The 18869-nt window shown below is 38.8% G+C and overlaps 2 protein-coding genes across 5 annotated transcripts in view; one reads left to right on the top strand and one right to left on the bottom strand.

Moving 5' to 3' along the window:
- Positions 1 to 936, top strand: part of LCTL (lactase-like) — a 15893-nt gene extending 14957 nt beyond the window's left edge. The window contains exon 13 of the mRNA XM_010834533.1: positions 645 to 936. Coding sequence (XP_010832835.1) covers positions 645 to 760 — 116 coding nt within the window. The 3' untranslated portion in view covers positions 761 to 936. The remainder of the gene's footprint in view (positions 1 to 644) is intronic.
- ZWILCH (zwilch kinetochore protein) overlaps positions 916 to 18869 on the bottom strand; it is a 41857-nt gene continuing 23903 nt past the window's right edge. For all 4 annotated transcript variants that reach the window (XM_010834530.1, XM_010834529.1, XM_010834532.1 and 1 more), the window contains 9 exons: positions 17449 to 17554; positions 16842 to 16921; positions 15106 to 15262; positions 14574 to 14602; positions 11505 to 11641; positions 10510 to 10605; positions 6374 to 6486; positions 2152 to 2266; positions 916 to 936 (listed from right to left, as the gene is read on the bottom strand). In XM_010834530.1, the coding sequence (XP_010832832.1) occupies positions 2178 to 2266; positions 6374 to 6486; positions 10510 to 10605; positions 11505 to 11641; positions 14574 to 14602; positions 15106 to 15262; positions 16842 to 16921; positions 17449 to 17554 (807 nt within the window). In that variant the 3' untranslated portion in view covers positions 916 to 936; positions 2152 to 2177. The remainder of the gene's footprint in view (positions 937 to 2151; positions 2267 to 6373; positions 6487 to 10509; positions 10606 to 11504; positions 11642 to 14573; positions 14603 to 15105; positions 15263 to 16841; positions 16922 to 17448; positions 17555 to 18869) is intronic.

Genomic DNA, 18869 nt, shown 5'->3' on the forward strand with positions numbered 1-18869 from the left:
GCGACTTCACTTTCACTTTTCACTTTCATGCACTGGAGGAGGAAATGGCAACCCACTCCAGTGTTCTTGCCTGGAGAATCCCAGGGACGGGGGAGCCTGGTGGGCTGCCATCTATGGGGTCGCACAGAGTTGGACATGACTGAAGCGACTTAGCAGCAGCAGCAGCAGGCCTCCCTGTACATCACCAACTCCCAGAGTTCACTCAAACTCACATCACACCTTTGAAAGGCTCCAAATATTTTTCAAGGAATTTTTTTTTCCCCTAAATCCCTCCAATGAGTCCACGGCCATACCACCCTGAACGTACCCAATACCATCTCAATCACCCAGTGAGAATTATAGAAGCTGAGGAATATGGCTGCTAATATTCTGAGTAAGCACAAGCACTGACATACATATAGACTTTATTATAGTACTGAAGAACCAAAAGTCAGCATTCTTTATCCATATTTTCTAAAGTATCTCACGAAGCCCTTACACAATTTTTTATAACATTTAATATACCAGGTTCTCTTTTTTATAGCAAATGAGAATTAACAAGTGTGATGGTGCCATGTTGCAACTTTTTCTGGACAGCTGAAACTTTCAGGATGAAGCTGCAGTCGCCTTCTCATCTGCCATTTTGTCTCTCCCCCCCACTGCAGAGCCTTTGCTAAGTTACATGCAGATCGTGACGGAGATCGTGGTACCCACAGTCTGCACCCTCTGTATACTAATCGCTGCAGTTCTCCTGATGCTTCTCCTGCGGAGTCTGAGCTGAGACGCGGTCACCTGTTCTGCAGCTGCATCTTTCAGAGAGAACCATCAGGATCTTCCTCAGCTTCTTTCTCCTTTTTCTCCTTTAAAGGCTCAGGCATATATCTGTTTTCAGGTTTTGTGATAATTACCTTCCAATTACCTCTGTCCATTTTTTTGGGGGGGGGGATGCAGTTTGAGCTAGGATTTAAGAATTAGAAAATTAAAAGAAAGTGTAAACAAAATAAAAATCATCTGTAATCTCACGCTTCTCAAAGTCAATGTTAGTATTTTGCTGTATATCATGCACTGATTTTTATTTTGCAGAAAGGGATACTGCACAAACGGTTTTATGATTTATCTCATTTTAAAATCTGTCCTGGGGACTCCCCTGGTGGTCCAGTGGTTAACACTTCCACTTTCCACTGCAGGGGGTGCAAGTTTGATCTCTGGGGGGAAGCTAAGATCCCACATGCCTTGTGGCCAAAAAAAACTCAAAAACATAAAAAATAAAAATGAAAAGTAAAATCTGTCTGGAAATATTATTTTAATGCAGAAATGATTACCACATTAGGACTGCGCTACATACGACAAAGTCAATCCTTTAGATAACAACGCTTTCAGGCAGTCATGCAAAAGCACTAGATGTGGACCAAGTAAATGAGGATGTATACTTTGCTAAGAGAAATTTTCTTCTGCTAAATGAGTATCCTTTACTCACTGAAATACCTCAAAGAAATATTATATACTTAATTCATGTATCTTCTCTGTAACTGGATAGTTTTTTAAAAGTCCATTTTATTCTTAACTATGCTAAAATTAATATCCATTTATTGGGTATAAAACACAGCTTAAGAAAGAATGTTAAGGAAAACTCATTCACTATCTATTTAGTATTGGTGAAACACAAAACAGTAAGATCATAGAAAGGGTTATTCCATTCATTCTTTTGGTTAATACTATCTCAAGTTAAACCTTTTAAAAAGGTACTTACCTCTGGGGCTTAGTCCTACATTTGGGATGAGTTACAACTGTTTTTCACAAAACTTTGCTTTCAATGTCAAATCAACATGCCTGTTTAGGGTTTTTCTGTTCCATCAATGGTTTTGAAACCAAACTCTCTACTATATATACAGATTTCAGATGCAAAGACATTATCACTCATAAAATTGTTTTTTCATTTCTCCGGTTTTAGGATTACACTGTCAGTTGACTATGACAGCTTCTTTCAACTACAGAAGGTAGGAAAGAAATTAGACTTGCACAGCTAACACCCGGTAAGCCTTTTATGTGATTACTAATAATTCATATTTCAAATGTATTAAATCAGCATTTATGTCATAGAAAAAAAGAAAAAGCATAAGATTCTTAGGACATTATAAAGTATTTTCAGAGAATAAAGAATGAACACACTACCTTATGGAGGGCCCCAGCAGCACACCTCACTTGAAATGCACCTGGCTGCAGGTAACCATGTTAGTAAAGGATATCCTTTCTTCCAAGCTACCGCTTAATGTTAATTCAGAAAAATCTATAACCAGAGAGAGAGAGAGATCAAAATCAATTACCAGTCAGCTTTTCTACTAAGTTACTGCTGAATTTTACAATAATCAAGAGGTGGTCTGAATGATGTGTCTTCTACCTGAAGAGAACCAGTTAAGACAAAAATCAGCAAAGACAATTTCTTTAAATAGTTAACCTTCTTGATGCACTGAAAACAATGACTAAACAAACTAAGAGGGCTTCCCTGGTGGCTTAGTGGTAAAGAATCCACCTGCCAATGCAGGAGACATGGGTTTAATCCCTGGTCCAGGAAGATGCCACATGCTGTGGAGTAACTTAGTCTCCGAGACACAAGTACTGAGCCTGTGCTCTAGAGCCTGGGAGCCACAAGAGAAGCCATGACAATGAGAAACCCACACACCACAACCAGAGAAAAGCCCCCTCTCACTGCAATTAGAGGAAAAAAGCTTGAGAAGCAGTGAAGACCCAGCATAGCCAAAAATAAAAAATAAAAATTAATTAAAAAAAAAAAAACTAAGATAAACTAGATTCTTAAAAATCGTATTGTACACAACATTGTAAACACAAAATGGTAAAGCAATTTTATAAACACATTGTAAAGCAATTATATTCCAATAAAAAATTTTTTTAATTATATATTTTGGGGACTTTCCTGGCAGTCCAGTGGTTAGGACTCCATGCTTCCACTGCAGGCTGCCCAGGTATGATCCTTGGAAAGGGACTAAAATCCCACAAAATGTGTGGTGTAGTAAAAAAAAAAAAAAAAAAGATATATTTTAAATATGGGAACCTACTGCTTTAATTTTTGTGCCTCTTTCGCTACAGTTAAACAACTGTCTTTTTCTAATCGTAATATATATTTCAGAAAACATTTTCTACTTAGGATGTATAGTCTTAGAGCTAGAAATACATCCATTTTTTTTTCTCCTGAAGACTGTTGTATTTCAAAAATAAATGATACAATTAACATTTAGACGAGACCATGTCCACTTCCTTGTGGGTCAACATTTTGGTTTCCATATTCCCACCATTACCAGCAACCATCTGCCGAGCACCCCCTGGGTGGGTAGCACTCTACTGGACACTTTTTCTCCCCCATTAACTCCAAGTCATTATTCTCTCTTCCCAGGGCAGCTAAAAGTACACTTCTCTCTCTTCAGTCTTCTGCTTTTGATGTAAATTGTTTTATTCAAGAGCATCATACCATTAGGTATCTTGAAAAGCTAGTATTTGACCTAAGTGCTCAGTCCAATGAAACAGAAAGTCTAATTTTGTAAATGTCTATGATCTTTGGCCAAAAGTAAATGATTTACTGGGCTTTAATATTTACAACTGAAGCTTTGTGTGAATAATCTATGACTTTTACAAATGAGGTCCTCCTTTAACAGTGGGTCTTCCTTTGGGCCAAAGGTCATTGAATAATTTCTAGACAAACACATCAATAATACATGATGGGTAGAAGAGGTAATAAGGTTCAAGTCAAATGGAGTTTGAGTGTGTTTCCAAGCACACAAATATATGATTTCATAAAAATTCCTTATTTTCATAAAAGAAGTCACTGGACCAATACATTAGCAAATAGATTTAACTCTACCGTTCAAAATATCTTGCATTCTTTTTTGAAGCATCAAAGACTCTAGAAGATAGGTTCTGTATACTTCACTTACTCAGCATCATTGGAAAAAGTGTTTAATCTTATTTAAAAGGTGTTTAATCTTATATTAATCTTCTAACAAAGGTTTAATCTTCAGGTAATAAATTTTAAAATGGCATTTTTGAAAAATATATCACATTTATTCATGTATTTTAAACTTTTAAAATCATAAAATAAAATCATAAATAAAATTATAAATAAAATCATAAATCACCTTTAAGTAAAAAAAAAAACTGAAACAACAAATGTAGATAAAATGTTTAAATTGATGATCTTTAACCTTTGTAGAATGGCACCCCACTCCAGTACTTTTGCCTAGAAAATCCCATGGACGGAGGAGCCTGGTAGGCTGCAGTTCATGGGGTCGCTAAAGTCGGACACGACTGAAGCGACACAGCAGCAGCAGCAACCTTTGTGGCACAATGAAATCACCTGGAGAACTTTAAAAATTCTGGTGTCCAACGATTGATTCACTTGGGTTTTAGGGCTTTAAAGGCCCCCCCTCCAGTATTCTTGCTTATAGCATCCCAGGGATGGGGGAGCCTGGTGGGCTGCCGTCTATGCGGTAGCACAGAGTCAGACACGACTGAAGCGACTTAGCAGCAGCAGCAGATTCTAATGATCAAAGCTGAGACACACCCCTGCCTCATCATTCCACACCTCAGGGTTAAGTTTAATCGTCTCTTTTCAGAGGTTCTTCTATGCTCCGGTTTTATATTTTTGCTACTGTAAACAATACCACAATTAGTAATCTGGTCAAAATTTTATTTTGGTGGATACCACCCTCCACAGAAGCCATACAACTCGACACTCCATCCAGCAGTGTGTAAGACTTCCCCAAATTCTGGCCAGCACGGTGACAACAAACCGGTTGATCTTTGCTAATCTGACATGTGAAAGTATCTACATAACATAAATTTGCATTTCTCTTATTACATGTGAGGTTGAGCATCTTTTATTTTTAAGATTACACTTGAATTTCCTTTTTGGCAGTGGTGGTGGTTTTAGTCGCTAAGTCAAGTCTGACTCTTGAGACCCCATGGACTGTTAGCCTGCCAGGCTCCTCCGTCCACGGGATTTTCCAAGCAAGAACACTGGAGTGGGTTGCCACAGTTCATATTACTTGCTCATTTTTCTTTTTAGTGATTTGAAAGTTCTTTATATACTGAGGAATGTCACCCCTTTTCTGAACATGAGCTGCAAATTTGTTTTCCTAGTTTATCATTTGTCTGTTGTTTAACCTCTGGCATTTTTTGCCAGGCAGAAATTTACTTTTATATAGTTCATTTTTAATCTTTTATAGGCTCCAGCTTTTATATCACACTTAGAAAAGATAGCACAATTTTAACTGATGGTTCTTAGGAAATTTCAGTTTCTTTAGGACTTTTACAGTTCAGCCATGTGAATCACAATGTTTCTATTCTACTTTAGAGAAGTTTCCATTACATCTGAATCAAAACATATTGGGTGTGTAGGGGGGAGAGTAAACAATTTCTGGAAATAATTTTGCAACATATCAATCACTACAATACAACTATTTGTGTTCCCAGCCTTTCAAATTCTTCTTGAATTCTGTCATAAAACGATCAGATTTTATTTTGGATATATCTGCAATATTTAAATCAGCCATTTAAGACTTATAAAAATAAGACATGACAGCCTCACAAAATCCATGTGCACAGAGACAACAGTTTTACAGGTACTTATTGAAGGAGGGAGACTCAGTGGGGCAGCTAATCATACCAGGCACAAAAAGACATCTTTCATGGACACACACCATCTTGGATACAATACTAGAAATCTCAACCCTTATTTCAGAAACAGAGATGGTATTAGGGCAGAAATGTCATCACTGTTTTAAATAGTACACACAAGTGTGAAGTATGAGCTAGCATTTTCATTTTTTTTTCCTCAAGGCATTTCCATTTCATAACCTATTTTCACATCTATGTCCCTATTGCTTGGCCTCTTTTAATAAAATTTCCTCCAGGCAGGAAAATGAGAAAAAGCACTCTTTCATAATGTTTTTTTTTCCAGAATAAATAGGTTTATATCTAGAGTTCAAGAAAATTATTTAAAACTAGGCTGCTGCTGCTGCTAAGTCGCTTCAGTCGTGTCTGACTCTGTGCGACCCCAAAGACGGCAGCCCACCAGGCTCCCCTGTCCCTGGGATTCTCCAGGCAAGAACACCGGAGTGGGTTGCCATTTCCTTCTCCAGTGCATGAAAGTGAAAAGTGAAAGTGAAGTCGCTCAGTCGTGTCCGACTCTTCGAAACCCCATGGACTGCAGCCCACCAGGCTCCTCCGTCCATGGGATTTTCCAGGCAAGAGTACTGGAGTAGGGTGCCATTGCCTTCTCCGTTAAAACTAGGCACAAGGGCTCTAATAATAATCTCTATTAGTAAATTTAGTTTATTTCCTATTGGAATAATTTACATGAATAGACCGCAAACCACTTTACCAGGTCTATGAAAATTCAGATGGTCTATAGGTGGGCTGTCACTCAGCTGCCAAACTGTTTTCACCTTCTTTTGACCACTATTTATTTCCACTCTCCATTTCTGTGGCTTCTCACTAAGGAAAGAAAAAAATATCAAAGAAAAAACAATCCAGTTCCTTCTTGGTACAGTCGAAGTCCTTCTGCGATAAACACTGAGGAAGAAGAGGTGGAGAGGTCACAATTTCCACCCTTAGAAGCACAGTCAAAAGAGGGAGAGAAACAAGAATATAAACGATAACAATATGGTGCAGCCATTATTAAAAACAGTACGGAGGTTCCTTAAAAAATACTAAAAACAGTTACCAGATGATCCAGCAATTCCACTCCTGGGCATATACCCAGAGAAGACAAAAACTCTAACTTGAAAGGATATGTGCACCCCAATGTTCGGAGCAGCACTATTTACGATAGCCAAGCAACCTAAATGTCCATCAGCAGATAATGGATAAAGAAGATGTGGTGCACACGCGCACACACACAGACTGCTCCTCAGCCATAGAGGAGAATCAAACGCCATCTGCAGCGTTATGGATGGACCTAGAGATTATCATACTGAGTGAAGCAAGTCAGACAAAGACAAATACATGATATCACTTAACTGTGGAATCTAAGTAACAATACAAATGAACTGATTTACCAAACAGAAATAAACACACAGACATAGAAAACAAACTTATGGTTACCAAAGGAGGAAGGCGTGTGGGAGGGATAAATTGGGAGTACAGAATTAACAGATACTATATATAAAAGAAATGTAGGCCACCATATCTAAAAGAAATAAATAGCAAGGATTTACTATATAGCACAGGGAACTATATTCAATATCATATAATAACCTATAATTAAAAAAGAATCTGAAAAAAATACATATGTATAACTGAATTACTCTGCTAATATACCTGCAACTAATACAATACAGTTTATCAACTATATTCAATAAAAATAAATAATAATAATTCTGAAAAATGTTGTAATACAGAAATATCAGATACAAGAGGGGGCCATAATCGTGAGGTAATTTGACTTAGACTGGGACTGCAGAGTTGAAAAAGAATCCTCAGAGATGGTGACCTTTGAGCAGAGCTTGTAACGGAATTAGAAGAAGCAGTTAATTAAACAGAAAAGATCCAGGATGAAGAACAGACACGGGTGGAGGCACTGCCAGGTAAGCACGTGTGGTGCCTGAGGAAACGCAAGGACACAGGGCCTCTGACTCGAAGAGACACGACACACGCAAGGTGTGGAGGCACCTGGGCCAGAAAGGCAGAGGACAGGCTCAGACCACACCAAGATGAAACACTATCCTAAAGGCAAGGAAGCCACTTAAACAGAGGGAAGTCATGGTGGGATCTGAACTTCAGGAAGATCACTTTGGTGGTGGCAAAGGAAGGAAGAGAAGGAAGTTAATGGAGGCAAACAGAGCAGCTAGGAAAAAGGATTTTACTGTACTTAGTCCAGGGATGAAATGAGCAGATGTGAAATATTCAACACATGCAAAGGTGCAGAGAAAGGAACAGATTTAAGAGCTTCCAAGGAAGTCAGGACTTGGGAATCATTTCAAGGAGGGAGAAAGTGACAGCAATGAGTGGAAGATACGTCCGAGGTTTATGTTGTGGGCATTGGATGAAGATTAATGATGGCTACTTGAGAGGAAATACAGGAGGAGGAAAAGTGTTGGGAAGGGGAGTGAAGAGTTGGGATTTAGAGTCTGAATCACCTACAGGACATTGAAGTTGAGGATTCATGTCTAATAGATACCTAGAAACATGGGGGTAAAACTCAGGAGAAGCTGGAGACAAAGGTTATGAATTATCATTAGCCCAGAGGAACTGAAGATTGGGGTGTGAACACCATCACCTAGTGAAGACAGAAAGTAAGAAAAGAGGGCAGATGGTGGAGTTCTGGTGGATACTCGCATATGAATAAAGCAAAGGAAGAAGAATTTGAAAAGAGGACCATTCTCAGTCTTAGAGGTGGGCCAGAGAGGTAAAGTTAAAATTAAGACGGATGCTGCAGAGCAGCTAAGCCCATGCACCACAGCTACTGAAGCCTGAGAGACCTAGAGCCTGTGTTCCGCAACAAGAGTAGCCACGGCAATGAGAAGCCTGTGTGCCACAGCAGAGTAGCCCCCTGCTCACTGCAATGAGAGAAATCCCAAGCACAGTAACAAGAACCCAGGGCAACCAAAAATAAAGAAATTTAAAAAATTAAGACAGAATGTGAGGTCAAGAAAACAAAGGAAGGGGATGGGTTCAAGAAAGCAGTAGTGTCAAATGCCACAGAGCACTACAAATGCTTACAGAAGGAAAAAGAACTGGTGGGCTAGCTAGTTACCTAAGGGGACAAAAACACTCTTCTCCTGGAAAGCATTGTCTGGATTTGCCCATTAGAAGGCCACTGTCAACTTCTGATTAACAATTTCAGGGAAGGGATGAGGTTTGGCTAAGAGGGAAATATACAGAGGAAGGGTATAAAGAGAGCAGTTTTAGTATGAAAGAAATTTCAAGTCTACTGTACACTGAGAGAAGAGTCAGGAAGACCATTTTTTGAGGCAACCTCAGTGTCTGCATGGATGGCCAGTCTTAGCCTCAGTTCCATCCCTCTGAAATCCCCAATACTAAATCCTTCCCTCACTCCCACAGCCACGCCTTTGACTTGTCATCAGTTCAGTTCAGTTGCTCAGTCCGACTCTTTGCAACCCCATGGACTGCAGCATGCCAGGCTTCCCTGTCCATCACCAACTCCTGGAATTTACTCAAACTCATGTCCATCAAGTCAGAGATGCCATCCAATCACCTCATCCTATGTCATCCCCTTCTCCCGCCTTCAATCTTTCTCAGCATCAGGGTCTTTTCCAATGAATCAGTTCTTCACATCAAGTGGCCAAAGTATTGGAGTTTCAGCTTCAGCATCAGTCCTTCCAATAAATATTCAGGACTGATTTCCTTTAGGATGGACTGGTTGGATCTCCTTGCAGTCCAAGGGACTCTCAAGAATCTTCTCCAATACCACAGTTCAAAAGCATCAATTCTTCAGTGCTCAGCTTTCTTTATAGTCCAACTCTCACATCCATACATGACTACTGGAAAAAAACAATAGCTTTGACTAGACGGACCTTTGTTGGCAAAGTAATGTCTCTGCTATTTAATATGCTGTCTAGGTTGGTCATAGCTTTTCTTCCAAGGAGCAAGTGTCTTAATTTCATGGCTGTAGTCACCATCTACAGTGATTTTGGAGCCCCCCACCAAAAAAGTCTCTATTTCCATTGTTTCCCCATCTATTTGCCATGAAGTGATGGGAGTGGATGCCATGATCTTGGTTTTCTGAATGTTGAGTTTTAAGCCAACTTTTTCACTCTCCTCTTTCATCAAGAGGCTCTCTAGTTCTTCCCTTTCTGCCATAAGGGTGGTGTCATCTGCATGTTACTGGTATTTCTCCCGGCAATCTCAGCCCAGCATTTCTCATGATGTACTCTGCATATAAGTTAAATAAGCAGGGTGACAATATACAGCCTGGATGTACTCCTTTTCCTATTTGGAACCAGTCTGTTGTTCCATGTCCACTTTTAACTGTTGCTTCTTGACCTGCATACAGATTTCTCAGGAGGCAGGTCAGCTGGCCTGGTATTCCCATCCCTTTCAGAATTTTCCACAGATTGTTGTGATCCACACAAAGGCTTTGACATAGTCAATAAAGCAGACGTAGATGTTTTTCTGGAACTCTCTTGCTTTTTCAATGATCCAATGGATGTTGGCAATTTGATCTCTGGTTCCTCTGCCTTTTCTAAAACTTGTCATCACCTGATCCCTTTCTTCCCAATCTGTCACTTCCCTTCTGGCTAAAGTTTCTGCCCTATTCTGTGAAAAAATTACAAATTCAGAGAAAAATGAACATAGCAGACCAACAGTCTACAGAGAGTGGATCAAAGGCCTGGGAGAAGGGAGAGGGAGGACTCTATCAGACTATGTTCAGAGAATGGGAATCAGATGCTTCTGGTTTCAGAGAAGAAGCAGGCCTGGGTCATGAGGTGCCATGGAACAGATACTGAAATTGGAATCATGGTTGGTGAAGTATAATTTAATGGTTAAATTGCTTACTTTTGATATAAGTCTTTAACAGCAGTTGGTCTGACTGGCAGCTGAAAAATGTGCTGCTCATCAAGAGGATTTTGTTCATAGTATTTTATGCAGGATCTAAAGAGAAAAAAAATTCACTTTTAAAAAATGAATAGTGGACATACTGCTCATAAATATAAAATACATTTTAGTTGAGCTCAAGTAAAGGTGTAAGTGGGGAGAAAGGTATTGGAAAGACAAAGAAAGGCAAAAGAGAGACAAAGATACAGCTTCCACTGTTTTCCCAGTATGGGGAATTAAAAGAGTTAACTCACCCATACTACTGATCTTTAATGGGAAGAAACACCCCCCAAACAAACAAAAAAACCTAGTAACAATTTCAAACTTTTCCCTTTACAACTAAGGCAAATTCTAATTCTGGAAAAGGCAATGGTACATTTTCTTTCACAGGGAAAAAGAATCCCAGTTCTTCCACTCAATGGTATACTTATTTCCAGTTTGAAGACTCAAAAAATACAAATAAGACATCCAGGATCCATGTGTAAAGATTATTCCAAACTATTTTTAGCCAAACTGACAGACCCTCTAAAATTTCAGCAACACTATTGACATAGGTCTGATGAAATCTGATTCCATTCAGTCACCATATAGACGGCGGGCAATGATTAGCTTGACTCAAATTTATAGGGATATGAAGAAAACAGAAGGAACTAGTATTTATTAAGTACCTAAGTGTCAAGTACTTTATATATATTACGCTGTTCTTATAGATGAAAAACAAGATGCAGTGAAAGGAAACTTCCTTAGAAAGGAAGTGCCAGATCCAAGTGTGCAGCTCGATTCCTTCTGAATCCAAAGTCTTTCCTTCTCATGGCAGTGACTTAGAACCTTTCTGTTACTATGAAGAGAAGGTACACAGATTCTACCCTAACTGATAATAAAAAGGGCACTTATTTTGGCTGCAACTATTTCAGAAGAGAGTACATTTTTATGAAGTAAACAACAGAAATACTTACTGTGTTAAAGAAAAGAGGAGTTCATGTTGAGGTTTAATGAAAAGCATGCAACTGACTACTATTTCAAGAATATGGTGGAGTTTTTGAACACGATGAACCTGCTCCTGTGTATCTACTGATGGAGAAATGAAATATTCCTGGAATAAAAGAAAATGGACATGGGAAATAAGGAGTTAAAGAACAAGCGGCATCTCCGGAAAGAATTAACTATGCCTACTACACCTGAGTGGGGATGTTTGATTAACAGGTGGGGGCTTGGGGTTAGGGAGAAGAAGCCACTAGGTAGCTTTCCTCCTCTCAATACTATTCTTTAAACTAAACTCTTAAGTAAGTCTTCTCTAAGAATGTTCTAAGCAAACCATTATGCATATTCTTTGGTAAAGGCAAATCACAGAACTGCTTCACCGAGGAGGTCCAAGTAGGTAACTGGTACCACCCACCAAACTCTCCAGATGGAAAGAATGGCAAACCCACAAGATAATTCTTAACTTCAATAAGCTTGCCAGGCTGATGGGCATATTCACTTTTAAAAATAGATAGTAAACCTGTAGTACCAAGAAATAAATCAAGTGCGTTGGTAAGCTTCTACTAACATATATTACTGGTAAATTGGTATGACCTTTTGGAAAAGAAAGTTGGCAAGGTTATGTGAAGCATCATAAAATGCTCAGACCTATTTCTGAGAATTAATCCTAAGGAAATAATCCATGGTAAGTGGAATTCTACAATGCTAAGATTCTTACCCCCTGGAATATACATCTTATATAATCCCTTCTTCTCAAGTGAGGCCAGGATGGTAGGCTGTTACTCCCATGATTAGGTTACTGATTGACTTTGAATTAATCAAAAGGGAGATAATCTCCTGGTCATTACTTGTGTCAGTGAGCTCTAAGCATCAGAGATGCTCTCCCACTGGCTCTGAAGAAACAAACTGTGGCACTGTGGAGACGGCCACATGGAAGAACCCCCAAGTGACCTCGAGGACATGGAGATGGTCCTGGGCCAACAGCTAGTAAGAAAATGGGAACCTTCATCAAAGGGTCATGAATCAATGAATTCTGTCAACAATGCGAGGGAATTTGAAAGCGGATCTTTCCCTAATCAAGTCTCCAGATGATACCTTGATTTCAGCCTTGTGAAACTGAGCAGAGCACCCAGCTAAAATGCTGACCCAGATTATTCCAAAATGTGAAAATAACACGAGTAGGAAAACAGTCAAGTCCCAGGAAGGGAAGACCCAAAACAGTCCCACTCACCACTGGCTACAAATTACGACATTCCTTGCAGCTGCCACCCACATTCCCAGTGATCCCCTGACCACTCTGGAAGTGGACCACCTAGATCTTTTTTTTTTTTTAAAAACAAAGAACAGATCCAGACTGTTCTTCCCCTTCGCTTCTCTCTGCTCATGCTACAACCCAGGCTGGTCTACCTCTGCCTGTCCCCAAGACCCCGCAGAGGTGACAAAGCCTGAAGTTCCTGACTACTTGGGAGGCAGTACAGCCTCAGGTCTATAATCACAAGGAATTGAATTCAGCTATCAATAATAACTCATATGAGCAGGAAATGATCTTCCCTTACAGGCAGGCTCCAGACAGGAACACAGCCTGCCAACACCCTGATTTTAGCCTAGTGAGACCCAGACTGGACTTCTGAACTATACAACTATAAAGTAATGCATTTGTGTGTGTGGCTTTGAGACACTAAGTGTGTGGGGGTAATTTATTATAGCAGCAATAGAAAACTAATATTGCTGCAAACCACCAGCATCTGAATCATCTGGAGATGAGACGGTTTGTTTAGAAAAATATATTCCAAGGAGTTCCCTGGTTGCCTAGTGGTTAGCATTATGGGCTTTCATTGCCACGGCCAGGGTTCAATTCTTGGTCAAGGAAATGAGCCACACACAAGCCATGTGGTACAGCCAAACAATAACAACAACAACAACAACACATATTCCAGAGCCCTTGACCTACTGAGTCAGGGGTCTAGGAATCAGCATTTTAACAAGTCTTCTGGGAGATTCTCAAAGTCTAAGAAATATTGTGTCAAAAATCTGAAATCAAACCATATTTGAAAAAACAGGCATATTAAATGACTTGAGGGGAATTCATAAAAATAAGGGTACTCACATTTGAGTGATGAGATTAAGGGTATAATTGCATTATATTTTTATTTTCAAAAAGTTATTACTTTCCTAAGCTTAAGAAAATGTATTAAAAAGTTTCCACTAAAAATGTACACCTTTAATAAAATGTTTAAACTTGGAATATCAAAAATTAACCTCAATAGAATCCAGTTGAGTGTTACATTGCATAATAGATGAAGCTGGAGTTATCCTATCTTGTATTTTTATGAGACCAGATATCATTTGAAGATCTATTTTCTAAAAGAATCGTCCAACAAATGTCAAAGGTCATTATGGATGTTCTTTAATCTCCTTAAGTTTCTAATTCAAGATATTAGGGAAATACAAAAGCTCATAATCATGACCCTGAAACACAGAAATATTTTTTGAATCAATATGTTAAAGAGCATAGCAAATTCTTTGAAAAGTAATCTTTTACGTGTAAAAGAAATGGGTCAAGATACTTCTCTAGTGGTCTGGTGGCTAAGACTCCACACTTCCAATGCAGGGGGCCTGGGTTCGATCCATGCTCAGTGAACTAGATCCCAGGCCCAACTAAGACCAGGCCCAACCAAATAAATACATAAATAAAAACAAAGAAGAAATAAAGAAATGGGTCAAAAGAATATAAAGCGAATATTCCTCTGTAGGGCTTATCAAACACAGAAAGGCATTCTCTAACCACTTTAGATAAATGAAGAATTGTGGAAGTACACTGGCTTACGCAGGATACAACCTTATGTCAGGCAGTATCATACGTTTACAGAGAATGAGAGGTGACATTAGATGGGCTACTTTTTTGTTTGTTTTACTAGACAATGTAATTGCCTGTCTTAATTTATCTGTTTCCTAGGACATAAGCTGGCACAGAATAGGCACTTAATAACTGTGTGGCAGAATGACCAAATAAAAGAAAAATCAACTTGAGAATAAAAACTCACCAAATGATTCAAAGATGCAAGTTCCTGACCTATCAAGAAAAAAACGAAGAGATGCCAATAAGCTTTAGGTTTTATCTACTACAAATCAAACAAGCTAAGAAAAACATTTCATAGTTCATATATAAAAGAAATGCTCAAGCTAAACAGTTTCTCACAAAATGCTGAATTTTCTTGTACATTACATCATAAATACTTATTCTAAAAATGATCACAGTTTGCCCCTAATAGAAACAAGGTGATGAGTATTAAAACAGCATGTCATTTTAAAAAAGGGTTTTATTTACATTTACCCTAAAGAATCTCAAAACATTTGAAATAAAGACAAACAAAACCTATAGTTATCTTTAATCTAATCTATTTATTAAACAAAAAAATAAGGCTCAGAAAATGAAAGTGCCTGTCTCATAGTGAACCAGAGGCAAAGCCAGGACCACAAACAATCAGGGTCAAGTACAAAGATAAAATCTGAGCATACCTATGGCTGACAACTATGATGTTGCTTTTACTTTTTTGAGTTGGGAAAGGGACTTACCTATGAAAAAACAGAGATAATCTTTCTTCAGTTTATCCAAACCAATTTCCAAAAGCATCTGAACCGGAACAGTCCCACTGAGAGAAACCGTGTCCATGGTTCCATAGTAAGACTGATGAATGAGCTTACTCAGTAAACTGTTACTCCCACTATGAAGCTAGAGATTGGGAAAAATTTATAAAGCCACAATTAAAACTATAAAAAGTCCAGTAAGTGAAAGAGAAGCAAACTGCATTAACTAAAAAATTATAAACTTAAATTTTTTCATCTCCTGACATTATAAATTATTTGAATGAAAGCCTCTAAGTTACAAACCTATCTGTTTCTAAAATGCCATTCCCAAAACCTCCTTATTGGCTATAATAGCCAACAGACTAACTCAATCATTTGGAGAATAAAAAAAGCTGTGAACTTACTAGATCTAACATGTGTTCTAAATGCTAAACAATTAAATTTAAACATACCTAAAATATTTGACATTTGACATTTTCTCATTTACTGTCCTTCTGTTAACTCAAATTTCCAACACAATCCTTTGCATTTTTCTTTTTTAATACTATTTTCACTTTGCACTTGTTGTACATGGTAGGATATACTTGTAAATATCTCACAAACAGAAGCTCTTAAGAAAAATTCAATGGGCAAGACTAAAATGCACAGAATGATCAAATAGAGGGAGGGTTTGCAAGCTTCTGCTCTAGAGTGTATCTCTGTTCACACCTAGGAAGTTTCTATCTTGTTATGAATTGGCAGTTGCATTATTTAAAATAATTCTACTAAATGAGGAATCTTTTTGTTTCTAGCTTTTAACTTAGATTTTTTCATTATAAAACTATAAATTCATCATGGAAAATCCATAAAATACAGAAATGTATAATGCAGTTGGAGAAATTTATTTGTAACCCTACCACCAGAAGGGATTGGCGTATTTTAGCATATTTGTTCACAGGTTTTTCTCTCCAAGATTTCTATCTTTCACTGAACATTGTAAGCATTTCTCCACACACCACTGTAAGCATTTCTGCACATCATCTGTAGCAACTATTAACATGTTCCATTATGTGGCTGTTTCATGATTTACTTAGACATTCATTAATAGGTCATTTACAATTTTTGCTACTGTAAATGAGGCTATAACGAGCATCCCACTACAATCTTTTTTTAAAAAGGCTTATTTCTTTTGGCCATGGTGAGTCTTCACTGGCGCACATGGGCTCTCTGCTGCAGCAAGCGGGGGCCGCTCTTCACTGCGGTGCCACGGCGTGGCTTCCCTTGTTGCCGAGTACAGGTTCTAGGCTCACGGGCTTCAGCAGTTGCAGCGCGCAGGCTTAGCTGGCTCCACTGCATGTGGGATCTTCCGAGACCAGGGAAGCCCCTAATACATAAACTCTTGACACATACTTCTGCATATGGCCTTAGGATGAATTCATTTTGAGGATCTCAGTACATTGTCATAATTGCTTTATAGTGTTCCAATCTGTACTCTCATCAGTAGTATATGAGAAGGACTGTTCACAGCAACAGCAATGACAATAGAGGTAGCTTATAAATGCTGTGCACTTAACTATGAACTAGGTCCTAAGTGCTTCACATGAATTAAGGACCCTGGCCAAGTGTATACACGTAAGAGAGTTGCAAAACAAAAATTCAAACTCAGGCAGTCTGCTGCAGAGCCTGTGCCCGTCATCAGTCTGCTCTGCTGCTGAAAAGGAGCACACACACACTACTGAACCTACCCATGGCTGAATAGCACCACGCTGCAGACTCTGGATGACCAACGAGAAACACTTCACCAAGTCTTGATAAGAAATCACACCTTTAAAGCAAGTTAGTCTAACATTATTCTCATAGTTATTTCTGCAGATCAAACACGTCATTCATTTTAAGGATACACAATGAAGAGGGAAGACAAGTATCTGAACTTTAGGGATGGTGAAAAGGGAGAGAAATTAAAGTCCCCCTCCCCCTCCAAAGGTAGCATTTTTAAAGAAAGAAATTAAACTCGTTGCCATAAAATAATATATTCAGTCAAATATTATGGAATATCTTTTCCTTTTCTTAATAATTATAATTTCATTAAGATATGTTTTGGTTAATACAAATACAGCATAGAACCCACCTAAATCTTCAGGCAGGAGTAAAGAACAGGTTCTATGAATTGCCTGGTCTTAGTATAATTCTCGAGCAAAATATGCCAATGCGTTATTAGAACTGAGTTTGATAAAACAGAAACCAGATGTCCATACAAGGCTAGCAATATACATTATTATTTTCAAAAGACTTAAAAGTAAACCTAAGAAATAACAGGAAAAATTTTATTTCACAATGCTGATGGACACCTACTACTGCTCATTTTGCACCACAGCTGCTCAGCAAAATCGAGATCACCCCGTACTGTGAGAAGACACTCAATAGACCCATCAACTGCAGCAGCGTCATGCTTCACTATCTGGAAAAGAAGTGAGTGCCAGAAAATACTCAGTTTATTTTTTAAAAAGCACAATAGTTTAAGACCAGTAAACTTGCAAATGTTGCTCTGAGAAAAGGTGGGATCATGAACACATATAAGAGGCATGAATGTATCTTCTACAACTTCATCCATTAATGAGGAGATACAAGTAAACAGACAGTGAAAAACAGAACCCCTAAAATTGCTTTCAAACTCTGATGCCTAAAAGCAAGCATTTGGTTTTCCTCCCCTGGAAAAATATTTAATTACCTAGGTCTCCATTTTCCTACTTGTCAAATGACAACAGGTTTAGCACAATTTAATAATGCCACCGACGGCACAGTAATGTACTATCTCATAGCCTATTAACATGCTATAATAATATCAGATCAGATCAGATCAGATCAGTCGCTCAGTCGTGTCCGACTCTTTGCAACCGCATGAATCGCAGCACGCCAGGCCTCCCTGTCCATCACTAACTCCCGGAGTTCACTCAGACTCATGTCCATCCAGTCAGTGATGCCATCCAGCCATCTCGTCCTCTGTTGTCCGCTTCTCCTCCTGCCCCCAATCCCTCCCAGCATCAGAGTCTTTTCCAATGAGTCAACTCTTCGCATGAGGTGGCCAAAGTACTGGAGTTTCAGCTTTAGCATCATTCCTTCCAAAGAAATCCCAGGGCTGATCTTCATAATGGACTGGTTGGATCTCCTTGCAGTCCAAGGGACTCATAAGAGTCTTCTCCAACACCACAGTTCAAAAGCATCAATTCTTCGGCGCTCAGCCTTCTTCACAGTCCAACTCTCACATCCATACATGACCTCTGGAAAAACCATAGCCTTGACTAGAAGGACCTTTGTTGGCAAAGTGATGTCTCTGCTTTTGAATATGCTATCTAGGTTGTTCATAACTTTCTGTCCAAGGAGTAAGCGTCTTTTAATTTCATGGCTGCAGTCACCATCTGCAGTTATTTTGGAGCCCCCAAAAATAAAGTCTGACACTGTTTCCACTGTTTCCCCATCTATTTCCCATGAAGTGGTGGGACCGGATGCCATGATCTTCGTTTTCTGAATGTTGAGCTTTAAGCCAACTTTTTCACTCTCCACTTTTAATAAGAGGCTTTTGAGTTTCTCTTCACTTTCTGCCATAAGGGTGGTGTCATCTGCATATCTGAGGTTATTGATATTTCTCCCGGCAATCTTGATTCCAGCTTGTGCTTCTTCCAGTCCAGCGTTTCTCATGATGTACTCTGCATAGAAGTTAAATAAACAGGGTGACAATATACAGCCTTAACGAACTCCTTTTCCTATTTGGAACC

The sequence above is a fragment of the Bison bison genome, unplaced genomic scaffold (assembly GCF_000754665.1).
Source record: "Bison bison bison isolate TAMUID 2011002044 unplaced genomic scaffold, Bison_UMD1.0 scf7180017864034, whole genome shotgun sequence".
NCBI classification, from domain to species: domain Eukaryota; kingdom Metazoa; phylum Chordata; class Mammalia; order Artiodactyla; family Bovidae; genus Bison; species Bison bison.